Consider the following 12,510-nt stretch of genomic DNA (forward strand, 5'->3'; position numbering starts at 1 on the left):
GGTCTCTGATATAGTAACCTGGAAGCGACATCACAACATTACTTCTGGTTTACTCGGCTGCCAATGGCACCGATTAAAAAAAATACCCAGTATTCCAAAAGGCCAATACTATATATATATATATATATATATATATATATATATATATATATATATATATATATATATATATATATATATATATATATAATGTTTGGGGGTTCCAGGTAATATTCTAGCAAAAAATACTTATTTTAACTTGTAAACAACAAGTGTCAATAATAGGTTTGGTCCAGAAGTGGTTAAGGCCTCATGCACACGAGACGCAGATGAAACCTCTGCAGAAACGCGCGTTTAGAAACGCGCGTTTAGCCGCGTTTGCATGCCGCGTTTAGACGCGTTTAGACGCGTTTAGACGCGTTTGCGTTTAAACGCGTTTATAAAGATAACATCATGTAGACCCTCCCCAAGCTCTCAAAGCATGTTTTTTTAACTATTTCTGCTAGTTTGATCAGAGTGAGCAGCAGCAGCATAGAGAGCAGTTGTACACTTGCATTTGCCTCTCTTTCTGTAGTATATATTTTGAAATGGATCCCATATTGAATATATGTCAGGAAATGCTCCTGATGTTGCTCTTGATGAGACAGCAACGTCGTCGCAAATTTCGTGAGAGGTCCAGAGTCAGAGCTCGTCGATATTGGACCCATCCGTTGATGGGACAGCGAATGTCCCTTGGATATTTCACAAACATGTATGTTCAGCTGCGTACCTACCCCGACAAGTTTTTTAATTTTAGCCGGATGACCATTGTCACATTTGATCTGCTTTTAGAAAAAGTACGACCTGGTCTGACATTCGTGGACACCAATATGAGAAACAGTGTGTCACCAGAGGAACGACTGTTGGTAACGATCAGGTATGTGTATATATTTTAAAAATATATTTATCTATAGATGCACACTTTAAAAACTTTCTCTGTCCTTTTAAAAAAAAATTATGTCTATTTATAGTAAATTTTCCAATTATTTCAAATCTATAAAATTTAATTCTCCCAATTTTTAACATGTTTTCATACAATATATTAATATAAAACAATTTTAAAATAGTTAATTATTTATTTTTTAATCTTAATATGTTTTTATTATTTTTTTCTATTTTCAAATTGATTTTTTAAAAATCAAATGTATGTTAATTAGATTTTTTATAATTTTTTTCTATTTATTTGACCAATTTTTTAATATATTTTCATCGTCAAATATGTACTGATTAATATATTTAAATTTATTGCTGCAGTATATGGTATTATTATATTTTTTAATGCCTTATTAAAATATCCATAATCCTAACAATAACCATTCATCCTAACCCTAAACAATAACACTAACACTAACCCTAACCTAACCCCTAAGACTAACCCTAACCCCTAACACTAACCCCACCCCTAACAGCTAACCATATCCCTTACACAAACCCTAACCCTAAACAACCCAACCAAAAAATCATAAACAATAACCCTAACCCTAACCCTAATGACCAAATTATATTGCCGCTGATGGTCACAGTTGACTTTGAGGCCATGTATCTTTGATGCAGAAAAGTGCAGGACATTTTGCGACCCGACTTTGGATATGTTGTTGTCCTAGGTCCACAGTGTCAGCATACCGAATTTGGGGTTCCTGGCAATAAGTGGCCCCAAGATATGGGCCCCCAAAGTCGGGTCGCAAAATGTCATTCTCTGATGCAGAAAAGTGCATGACATTTTTGCGACCCTACTTTAGGACCCCCTATCTCGGGGCCACTTAGTGAGAGGATCCTCAAATTTGGATATGTTGTTGTCCTAGGTCCACAGTGTCAGCATACCGAATTTGGGGTTCCTGGCAATAAGTGGCCCCAAGATATGGGCCCCCAAAGTCGGGTCGAAAAATGTCATTCTCTGATGCAGAAAAGTGCATGACATTTTTGAGACCCTACTTTAGGGCCCCCTATCTCGGGGCCACTTAGTGAGAGGATCCTCAAATTTGGATATGTTGTTGTCCTAGGTCCACAGTGTCAGCATACCGAATTTGGGGTTCCTGGCAATAAGTGGCCCCAAGATATGGGCCCCCAAAGTCGGGTCGCAAAATGTCATTCTCTGATGCAGAAAAGTGCATGACATTTTTGCGACCCTACTTTAGGGCCCCCTATCTCGGGGCCACTTAGTGAGAGGATCCTCAAATTTGGATATGTTGTTGTCCTAGGTCCACAGTGTCAGCATACCGAATTTGGGGTTCCTGGCAATAAGTGGCCCCAAGATATGGGCCCCCAAAGTCGGGTCGCAAAATGTCATTCTCTGATGCAGAAAAGTGCATGACATTTTTGAGACCCTACTTTAGGGCCCCCTATCTCGGGGCCACTTAGTGAGAGGATCCTCAAATTTGGATATGTTGTTGTCCTAGGTCCACAGTGTCAGCATACCGAATTTGGGGTTCCTGGCAATAAGTGGCCCCAAGATATGGGCCCCCAAAGTCGGGTCGCAAAATGTCATTCTCTGATGCAGAAAAGTGCATGACATTTTTGCGACCCTACTTTAGGGCCCCCTATCTCGGGGCCACTTAGTGAGAGGATCCTCAAATTTGGATATGTTGTTGTCCTAGGTCCACAGTGTCAGCATACCGAATTTGGGGTTCCTGGCAATAAGTGGCCCCAAGATATGGGCCCCCAAAGTCGGGTCGCAAAATGTCATTCTCTGATGCAGAAAAGTGCATGACATTTTTGAGACCCTACTTTAGGGCCCCCTATCTCGGGGCCACTTAGTGAGAGGATCCTCAAATTTGGATATGTTGTTGTCCTAGGTCCACAGTGTCAGCATACCGAATTTGGGGTTCCTGGCAATAAGTGGCCCCAAGATATGGGCCCCCAAAGTCGGGTCGCAAAATGTCATTCTCTGATGCAGAAAAGTGCATGACATTTTTGAGACCCTACTTTAGGGCCCCCTATCTCGGGGCCACTTAGTGAGAGGATCCTCAAATTTGGATATGTTGTTGTCCTAGGTCCACAGTGTCAGCATACCGAATTTGGGGTTCCTGGCAATAAGTGGCCCCAAGATATGGGCCCCCAAAGTCGGGTCGCAAAATGTCATTCTCTGATGCAGAAAAGTGCATGACATTTTTGCGACCCTACTTTAGGGCCCCCTATCTCGGGGCCACTTAGTGAGAGGATCCTCAAATTTGGATATGTTGTTGTCCTAGGTCCACAGTGTCAGCATACCGAATTTGGGGTTCCTGGCAATAAGTGGCCCCAAGATATGGGCCCCCATTTCGGGTCTCAAAAATTGATTCTCTGATGCAGAAAAGTGCATGACTGCAGCATAATCCTATGGTGCCATATTCAGCTCCAAAACAATGTGCTTTAAAACATTGATTCACGTATATACAGTATTCATTTTATTATATTGAAAAAATATATATTTATCCTTGTTATTAATGAAGACATTATATCTAATAAATTATTATTTTTTAAAATTTAGGTTTCTGGCAACCGGTCAATCATATGCATCTCTACATCATTATTTTTTAATGGGCGTTTCCACTATTTCCAAAGTCGTACGAGAAACCAGCACTATACTTTGGGAGGTGCTACACAGAGAGGTAATGCCAGTTCCAACACAGTGTATGTGGCAGAACATAATTAATGAATTTTGGGAAAAAACTAACTTCCCAAATTGTATTGGAGCACTGGACGGCAAACATGTACGCGTCAAAAAGCCACCAAAGTCGGGCTCTATGTACTTTAATTATAAGAAATATTTTTCAATTGTGTTGCTTGCACTAGCTGACGCCAAATCTAAATTTATATGTGTTGATGTTGGAGCATACGGCAGTCAAGGGGATTCTCGTATTTTTAGAGAATCGTCCATGGGCCGTCGAATACATGAAGGTTGCTTTGGAATTCCGGGTTGGAGGCCTCTTCCCAACACTACAGAGCCCATACTACCTGCTGTCATTGTGGCTGATGAGGCATTCGGGCTTTCAGAAAATATAATGAGACCATACAGTGGACAAGGACATAGTTATCAAGAAAAAATCTTCAATTACAGACTAAGTCGTGCAAGACGCGTTGTGGAATGTGCATTTGGGATAAGTGCAGGAAAATGGCGGGTACTACTAAGTACAATGCAGTTAGATGTTGAAAACGCTATCCAAGTAGTACTTGCATGCTGTGTTCTCCATAACTTTGTAATTGAAAATGATAGAATATCCACAGATCCTGCCCCTCCCAACACCAATCAGAACATTCAATACATGGACCTACGCCCAACAGCCAGAGCAATGACCATTCGAAACAATTTTGCAGAATACTTTGTTTCACCTGTTGGTAGCGTGCCCTGGCAGGATACCCATATTTAGTCTGATTGCTACCTCAAAGTTATTGACATTTTTGAAAAATGCTACTGTGGTTCATTCAGTTTCAATAAAGGATTTTTTCTTTGTCCCAATTTTTAATTATATTTACATTTTTTAATTTAAGCATGTTACTTTGTTTCACTTGCTAATTATTTTTTAATATAATTTCTAGGTTACTGTATTATAACCATCGATAAACACTTTAAATTATGGAGAATGGGCATGAATACTGTAATCTCGTAAAACCTTATGGGATTATAATGTCTTAGATTAAACAAAGGATGTGATAATGTAACACTTCTCTAAATATAGAGCCACCAAAAATATATATAAATGTATATAAATAAAAGATTTCATTACATTTCAACTTATCCACACATCTAATATTTATGGACACCAATTCATAATTTTCAAATATTATTTCTTTATTAAAAGAAAATTTAAAATCTAAAATTGAAACAAAATATAAAATACATTATAATCAAAAAGTGCAAACAGTATAATATTTATTCAAAATCAAACATTTTTTCAAACAGTGCAAATATCAAAAAAATTTAGTGCAAAAGAGTGTGAAAAGTGCTAACTAATAATATGATCAATAAAGGAAAAAAAACAAATTGTAATAATTAAATTATAAGTTATGATATGTCCCGTAGTTATCCTGTGAACTTTCGTCAACGGGGGAAGGATTACCCATCCGTGGCTGAAGGGGTGGGAGCTGGGACATTGTCTGTGGCATAAATGGTGTGCCAATTGTTGACGACATTGCATATTGTGCTGGCGGTCTCTGTGTGTGTAGGACGTTACCTGTAACTCCCTGGCTATATGATGAACCTCGTTGGATTGGAATATCCATGAAAGGAGTATTCTGCATCCCCCCTTGGACAATGTTCAGTGGCGGTGGGGGCCGCGACTGTCTTTCTGCATTTAGACATGCCACGATATAACAATAAATGTTTTCACGGCATTGCCGCTCGCGGTCTTCAGACAATTGTTCAAGAATTACATATAGGCTACGGCAAAAAATACTGCGCCCATTATTTAGGTCCAGGAAGACATCGCTCCGATGTCGTTCCTGGCGTAGCTCTTCTACTAAATTAATAATGTTGGTTTCCACCCTGGTCGGTTCCTGGTCTACGTCACGCGACCGACGCCCCCTTGGCCTGCTTCTTGCAGGAGATCGACTGCGATCACCCTTGAATAAAATAAAATACATACAGTTATTGACATATACATCTTGCACTTATATGACCAAAAGTAATGATGATACATTCTTTTTCTATAAAAAATCAGAGACCATAGGTTGTGTTATACCTGTATAGAAGCAACCGGTGTTTCACGGTCGCGTGAAATTGGAACTGTAGCCAAAGATAAACTCGCTTGTGATGCACTTGGCACATCCTCCATCTCATTTACTATATCCTGATGGACACTGCCTTCATCCTCTGAAATGTTGGATGTTGTCCTTTAAATAATAAGGTTTAAGTACAGTTAGACATGTGCACATTTTAAAATTTTATTATTTTATTTTTCACAACCCTAAGCCTATCCCCTAACACCAAACCCCCACCCACCAACCTAAAAAAAAAAACGTAGACATAACACTAACCCAACTACTCAATACAAACCCTAAACCCTAAGCCCGAAATTAAACCAAAAACTATCCCTAATTGCTAACCCTAACCCCAAGTTTGTAACCATAAACCCTAATTGCTGACACTAACCCTAACCCTAATTGCTAACCCTAAACCGAAATTGATAACCCTAACCCTAAACCCCAATTGCTAAACCTAACCCCGATTTGGTAACCATAAACCCTAATTGCTGACACTAACCCTAACCCTAATTGCTAACCCTAAACTGAAATTGCTAACCCTAACCCTAAACCCCAATTGCTAACCCTAACCCCGATTTGGTAACCATAAACCCTAATTGCTGACACTAACCCTAACCCTAATTGCTAACCCTAAACCGAAATTGATAACCCTAACCCTAAACCCCAATTGCTAACCCTAACCCCGATTTGGTAACCATAAACCCTAATTGCTGACACTAACCCTAACCCTAATTGCTAACCCTAAACCGAAATTGATAACCCTAACCCTAAACCCCAATTGCTAACCCTAACCCCGATTTGGTAACCATAAACCCTAATTGCTGACACTAACCCTAACCCTAATTGCTAACCCTAAACCGAAATTGATAACCCTAACCCTAAACCCCAATTGCTAACCCTAACCCTAAACCCCAATTGCTAAACCTAACCCCGATTTGGTAACCATAAACCCTAATTGCTGACACTAACCCTAACCCTAATTGCTAACCCTAAACCGAAATTGATAACCCCAACCCTAAACCCCAATTGCTAACCCTAACCCCGATTTGGTAACCATAAACCCTAATTGCTGACACTAACCCTAACCCTAATTGCTAACCCTAAACCGAAATTGATAACCCTAACCCTAAACCCCAATTGCTAACCCTAACCCTAAACCCCAATTGCTAAACCTAACCCCGATTTGGTAACCATAAACCCTAATTGCTGACACTAACCCTAACCCTAATTGCTAACCCTAAACCGAAATTGATAACCCCAACCCTAAACCCCAATTGCTAACCCTAACCCCGATTTGGTAACCATAAACCCTAATTGCTGACACTAACCCTAACCCTAATTGCTAACCCTAAACCGAAATTGATAACCCTAACCCTAAACCACAATTGCTAACCCTAACCCCGATTTGCTAACCATAAACCCTAATTGCTGACACTAACCCTAACCCTAATTGCTAACCCTAAACCGAAATTGATAACCCTAACCCTAAACCCCAATTGCTAACCCTAACCCTAAACCCCAATTGCTAAACCTAACCCCGATTTGGTAACCATAAACCCTAATTGCTGACACTAACCCTAACCCTAATTGCTAACCCTAAACCGAAATTGATAACCCTAACCCTAAACCCCAATTGCTAACCCTAACCCCGATTTGGTAACCATAAACCCTAATTGCTGACACTATCCCTAACCCTAATTGCTAACCCTAAACCGAAATTGATAACCCTAACCCTAAACCACAATTGCTAACCCTAACCCTAAACCCCAATTGATAAACCTAACCCCGATTTGGTAACCATAAACCCTAATTGCTGACACTATCCCTAACCCTAATTGCTAACCCTAAACCGAAATTGATAACCCTAACCCTAAACCCCAATTGCTAACCCTAACCCTAAACCCCAATTGCTAAACCTAACCCCGATTTGGTAACCATAAACCCTAATTGCTGACACTAACCCTAACCCTAATTGCTAACCCTAAACCGAAATTGATAACCCTAACCCTAAACCCCAATTGCTAACCCTAACCCCGATTTGGTAACCATAAACCCTAATTGCTGACACTATCCCTAACCCTAATTGCTAACCCTAAACCGAAATTGATAACCCTAACCCTAAACCACAATTGCTAACCCTAACCCTAAACCCCAATTGATAAACCTAACCCCGATTTGGTAACCATAAACCCTAATTGCTGACACTATCCCTAACCCTAATTGCTAACCCTAAACCGAAATTGATAACCCTAACCCTAAACCACAATTGCTAACCCTAACCCTAAACCCCAATTGATAACCCTAACCCCGATTTGGTAACAGTAACCCCTAATTGCTGACACTAACCCTAACCCTAATTGCTAACCCTAAACCGAAATTGCTAACCCTAACCCTAAACCCCAATTGCTAACCCTAACCCTAAACCCCAATTGCTAAACCTAACCCCGATTTGGTAACCATAAACCCTAATTGCTGACACTAACCCTAACCCTAATTGCTAACCCTAAACCTAAATTGATAACCCTAACCCTAAACCCCAATTGCTAACCCTAACCCCGATTTGGTAACCATAAACCCTAATTGCTGACACTATCCCTAACCCTAATTGCTAACCCTACACCGAAATTGATAACCCTAACCCTAAACCACAATTGCTAACCCTAACCCTAAACCCCAATTGATAAACCTAACCCCGATTTGGTAACCATAAACCCTAATTGCTGACACTATCCCTAACCCTAATTGCTAACCCTAAACCGAAATTGATAACCCTAACCCTAAACCACAATTGCTAACCCTAACCCTAAACCCCAATTGATAACCCTAACCCCGATTTGGTAACAGTAACCCCTAATTGCTGACACTAACCCTAACCCTAATTGCTAACCCTAAACCGAAATTGCTAACCCTAACCCTAAACCCCAATTGCTAACCCTAACCCTAAACCCCAATTGCTAAACCTAACCCCGATTTGGTAACCATAAACCCTAATTGCTGACACTAACCCTAACCCTAATTGCTAACCCTAAACTTAAATTGATAACCCTAACCCTAAACCCCAATTGCTAACCCTAACCCCGATTTGGTAACCATAAACCCTAATTGCTGACACTATCCCTAACCCTAATTGCTAACCCTAAACCGAAATTGATAACCCTAACCCTAAACCACAATTGCTAACCCTAACCCTAAACCCCAATTGCTAACCCTAACCCCGATTTGGTAACCATAAACCCTAATTGCTGACACTATCCCTAACCCTAATTGCTAACCCTAAACCGAAATTGATAACCCTAACCCTAAACCACAATTGCTAACCCTAACCCTAAACCCCAATTGCTAACCCTAACCCCGATTTGGTAACAGTAACCCCTATTTGGTAACTAAAATCCTACCTGCTAACACTAATCCCTATTTGATAACCCTCAGCACTACCCATACTCCATAACCACCGGACCGAATCATAATCCCTAACCCTTTAACCTTGACCTTAGCTATAACCAATGCCCTTTCCTTACTGTCACCCTTAAGCACTAACCCCTAACATAACTTAAAGGTTAATGGATGGGAGATGGAGAGAAAGGAGGACCAGGAGGAGAGGTGTATGAAGAAAGAAGGGGGAGGGTGAGGGGACTAGAGTGAGTGAGTGAGAAGATCAGAGGGAGAGAGAGAGAGAGGTGGAAAGGCAGTGACTGAACTAAGGGAGGAGGGAGTGAGAGGGGGGAGAGGGAGTAGAATAGCAGAGGGAGAGAGGGGGGTGGAGAGGCACTGAATGAAATAAAGATGGAGGAGGGAGTGAGAGAGGCTGAGTGAGATAGAATATGAGAAGAGGAGGGGGTGATGGAGAGGGACAGTGGGTTGAGATGCATACATAAATACATACATACATGCATACTAAACACAATTATCTGACAATTAAATTTAATATATTAACGGATATTATATTATCCAGTCTAAAATTTATCTTCAAAAAATAAAAAAATTAAAAATGTATTAGAATCTATTTTAAACACAAAAAATAGAGAAAATTGTACAAAAAATATACCGAAAAAATTATAATAGAAAAATTAAAAATATAAATAACATATATTAAAATAAAAAAATTAAGAATTTAGATCTCAAGTTAAAATTTTAAAAATTTTACTTTTAAAAAAAAAATTAATGTTACAAAATAATATAAATTGATAAATAAATTTAAGTTTACTTACGCTCTTGAAATTAAACTGTCCCTCAAAAAAGACAATTGGACAGTCAAGGGGTGGGTTTTGTAGGTGGATTGGGCTCCACTGCGGTTTGATTCTTTTTCTTTTTTTAGATCTCTCTTTACTCTGTCGGCCAAAGATCTCCATCTTTTTTGAAATGATGCCACTGTGCAATGATTAAAAATAAACTTAAAAACTGAAAATACAAATTAACATACCCCAAAATTTTGACCAAATATAGATTGAACTTACCTCGAGTTTCTTGCTGGGATCTGGAGAGGTCTTCCCAGTTTGGGGTCAAGTCTTTGGCCAAATTTTCCCATGTCCTCTGTTTGGCAATCCGGTCAGGGTACAATTCATGGGATTTGTCCCATAATTGTACATAATTTTGAATTACTTCAATCAAGTTGTTTTGGCTCACATCAGAAGTCATTTTTTAGGAGATGTTTCTTCAAAGCTGGCAATCCAAGGTGTAGGAGATGTGTCTTCAAAGATGGCAATCCAAGGTGTGGACAAGCCTAGCTTGGGGGAAGGGGGGTGGCTTGTGGAAAAAAGTTTCAGTTTCATGAAGGATGTGTGTTCTACATGGAAACATGGTGGGGGAGGGGGGCTGACTAGACATTAAGTTTTTCTATGACAATGCTATGGCTTGGCCAGACTAGGTGGAGCCACTGATTAGATTAGAAATTGGATGAGTATTTGGGGCAAAGAAGTGAAGGAATTCCTCATTGTACAAGCTAATGGAAACACTAGAGATATTATGGGATTGTGTCACAAAGTAAATACACTCTATGAATTATATAAAGTAATTACAACTTTTTCCTAACATTTTTTATTGTTTTCTATGAGTTTAAATCATATTTCAGAATTTTCAGGTACCAAAAATTGGGTTCCTTTAAAAACGCATATAAACGCAAACGCGGCTAAACGCGGTTGCCGCGTTCAGCCGCGTTTAGCCGCGTTTAGCCCCGTTTTGCGTCTGAAACGCAGAAATTTTTGTCTCTGAACGCATTTTTTTGCTTCTGGAAAAACGAGATTAAACGCAACTGCATATAAACGCAAAAAAACGAGACTGTGTGCATGGACACATAGGATAACATTGAATGAGTTCAGGTGCAGTTGAAAAAACTGTCCAACTGCATCTGAACGCGCGTTTAACTGCGTCTCGTGTGCATGAGGCCTAAGGGAATCCCTTGGGGACCTCAAGGTCACCGGAACTAGTGTCCACATTGAAAGATTTCCCCTATATTACTTTTCTGATGACAACTCAAAATTTGGGGCTTTCTTTTACTTCCGCTTTCAATGATCATGGTAAACTGGACAAACAGGGCTTAATTTACTAAAACTGGAAAGTGCAAAATCTGTATGCTAGCCAATAAGCTTCTAATTTCAGCTTGTTCAATTAAGCTTTGACAATTAAACCAGAGAGGATGAATCTCCCTCAGAGGGGCCCAGGCAGCAATAAAAACTGACAGGGTTTCCCTCTGCACCCTATCCAAAAAAAAAATTGCCATTAGTTATACTTTAACCACTTGCCAACCACTGCACGCCGATATACGTCGGCACAATGGCAGCAGTGGGCAAATGGGCATACCTGTATGTCTCCTTTAATTGGTGGGGCTAACGGGCATGAGCCCACCGGCCACATGTCCGCCATTGTCCTGGCGGTCATGTCACGGAGCCGCAGAATGGGGAAATGCAGTAAACAAAGCATTTCCCCTTTCTACCTAGTGACATGACAGAGATCACTGTCACGTGAGTGGTAGCCCATCCCCCCCACAGTTAGAATCACTCTCTAGGACACACTTAACCCCTTCATCGCCCCCGAGTGTTTAACCCCTTCCCTGCCAGTGTCATTTACACAGTAATCAATGCATTTTTATAGCACTGATGGTCCCAAAATAGTGTCAAAAGTGTCCGATGTGTCCGCCATAATGTTGCAGTCATGATAAAAAAACGGAGATCGCTGCCATTACTAATAAAAATAAAAAATAAAATAATAAAAATGGCATTAAAACTATCTCCTATTTTGTAGACGCTATAACTTTTGTGCAAACCCATCAATATCCGCTTATTGTGATTTTTTTTTTTTTACCAAAAATATGTAGAATACATATCAGAAACTAAACTGAGCAAAAATGTTGTTTTTTTATATATATATTTTTGGGGGATGTTTATTATAGCAAAAAGTCAAAAATATAGCTTTTTTTCAAAATTCTCACTCTTTTTTTGTTTATAGCGCAAAAAATTAAAACTGCAGAGGTGATCAAATACCCCCAAAAGAAAGCTCTATTTGTGGAAAAAAAGGAAGTGAATCGGTTAAAGCAGAACTTTAGTAATTTTGTCATCTTTCCATCTATTAAATCTTCTGCCCTTGTTATTTAAACTTTTGATATACAGCCCACTTCCTGTTTCTTGTCTGGTCATTAGTCTAGGCTGATATCATCATGCACAGCTCTCTCTCACTCTCGTGAGAGTTTGTCAGGAAGGGGGAGGGGTAATTCATAAGAGGGCAAATGAGAGCTGCAGGGCTGCAGGGCTCGAGGTGTGCCTCTGTGTGTCTGTGTAAATCCAGGAAGTGGACAGGCAACATCTTCAGCTGCCCACAGTT

The 12,510-nt window shown here is 39.9% G+C and overlaps 1 protein-coding gene across 1 annotated transcript; it reads right to left on the bottom strand.

The window, feature by feature from the left end:
- Nucleotides 1-4,934: 4,934 nt before the first annotated feature.
- LOC143960224 (uncharacterized) lies at nt 4,935-11,074 on the bottom strand. The gene is made up of 4 exons (XM_077468570.1): nt 10,152-11,074; nt 9,906-10,065; nt 5,676-5,826; nt 4,935-5,556 (listed from the first exon to the last, which is right to left on the bottom strand). Exons 1-4 carry the CDS (start codon nt 10,330-10,332, stop codon nt 4,993-4,995), a joined length of 1,056 nt encoding a protein of 351 aa, XP_077324696.1. The 5' UTR covers nt 10,333-11,074; the 3' UTR covers nt 4,935-4,992.
- Between the last annotated feature and the right edge of the window lie 1,436 nt (nt 11,075-12,510).

This window comes from Lithobates pipiens, unplaced genomic scaffold (assembly GCF_037356315.1).
Source record: "Lithobates pipiens isolate NorthernLeopardFrog02 unplaced genomic scaffold, aLitPip1_a1.2 Scaffold_8, whole genome shotgun sequence".
NCBI classification, from domain to species: domain Eukaryota; kingdom Metazoa; phylum Chordata; class Amphibia; order Anura; family Ranidae; genus Lithobates; species Lithobates pipiens.

Bases quoted from the DNA above. Each gene is read 5' to 3' on its own strand.
- LOC143960224 (XM_077468570.1), bottom strand. From the start codon at position 10,332: ATGACTTCTGATGTGAGCCAAAACAACTTGATTGAAGTAATTCAAAAT. The intron at 10,066-10,151 runs GTAAGTTCAATC...ATCATTGCACAG, and splicing joins ATCCCAGCAAGAAACTCGAG to TGGCATCATTTCAAAAAAGA. The intron at 5,827-9,905 runs GTAAGTAAACTT...TATTATTTAAAG, and splicing joins GACAGTTTAATTTCAAGAGC to GACAACATCCAACATTTCAG.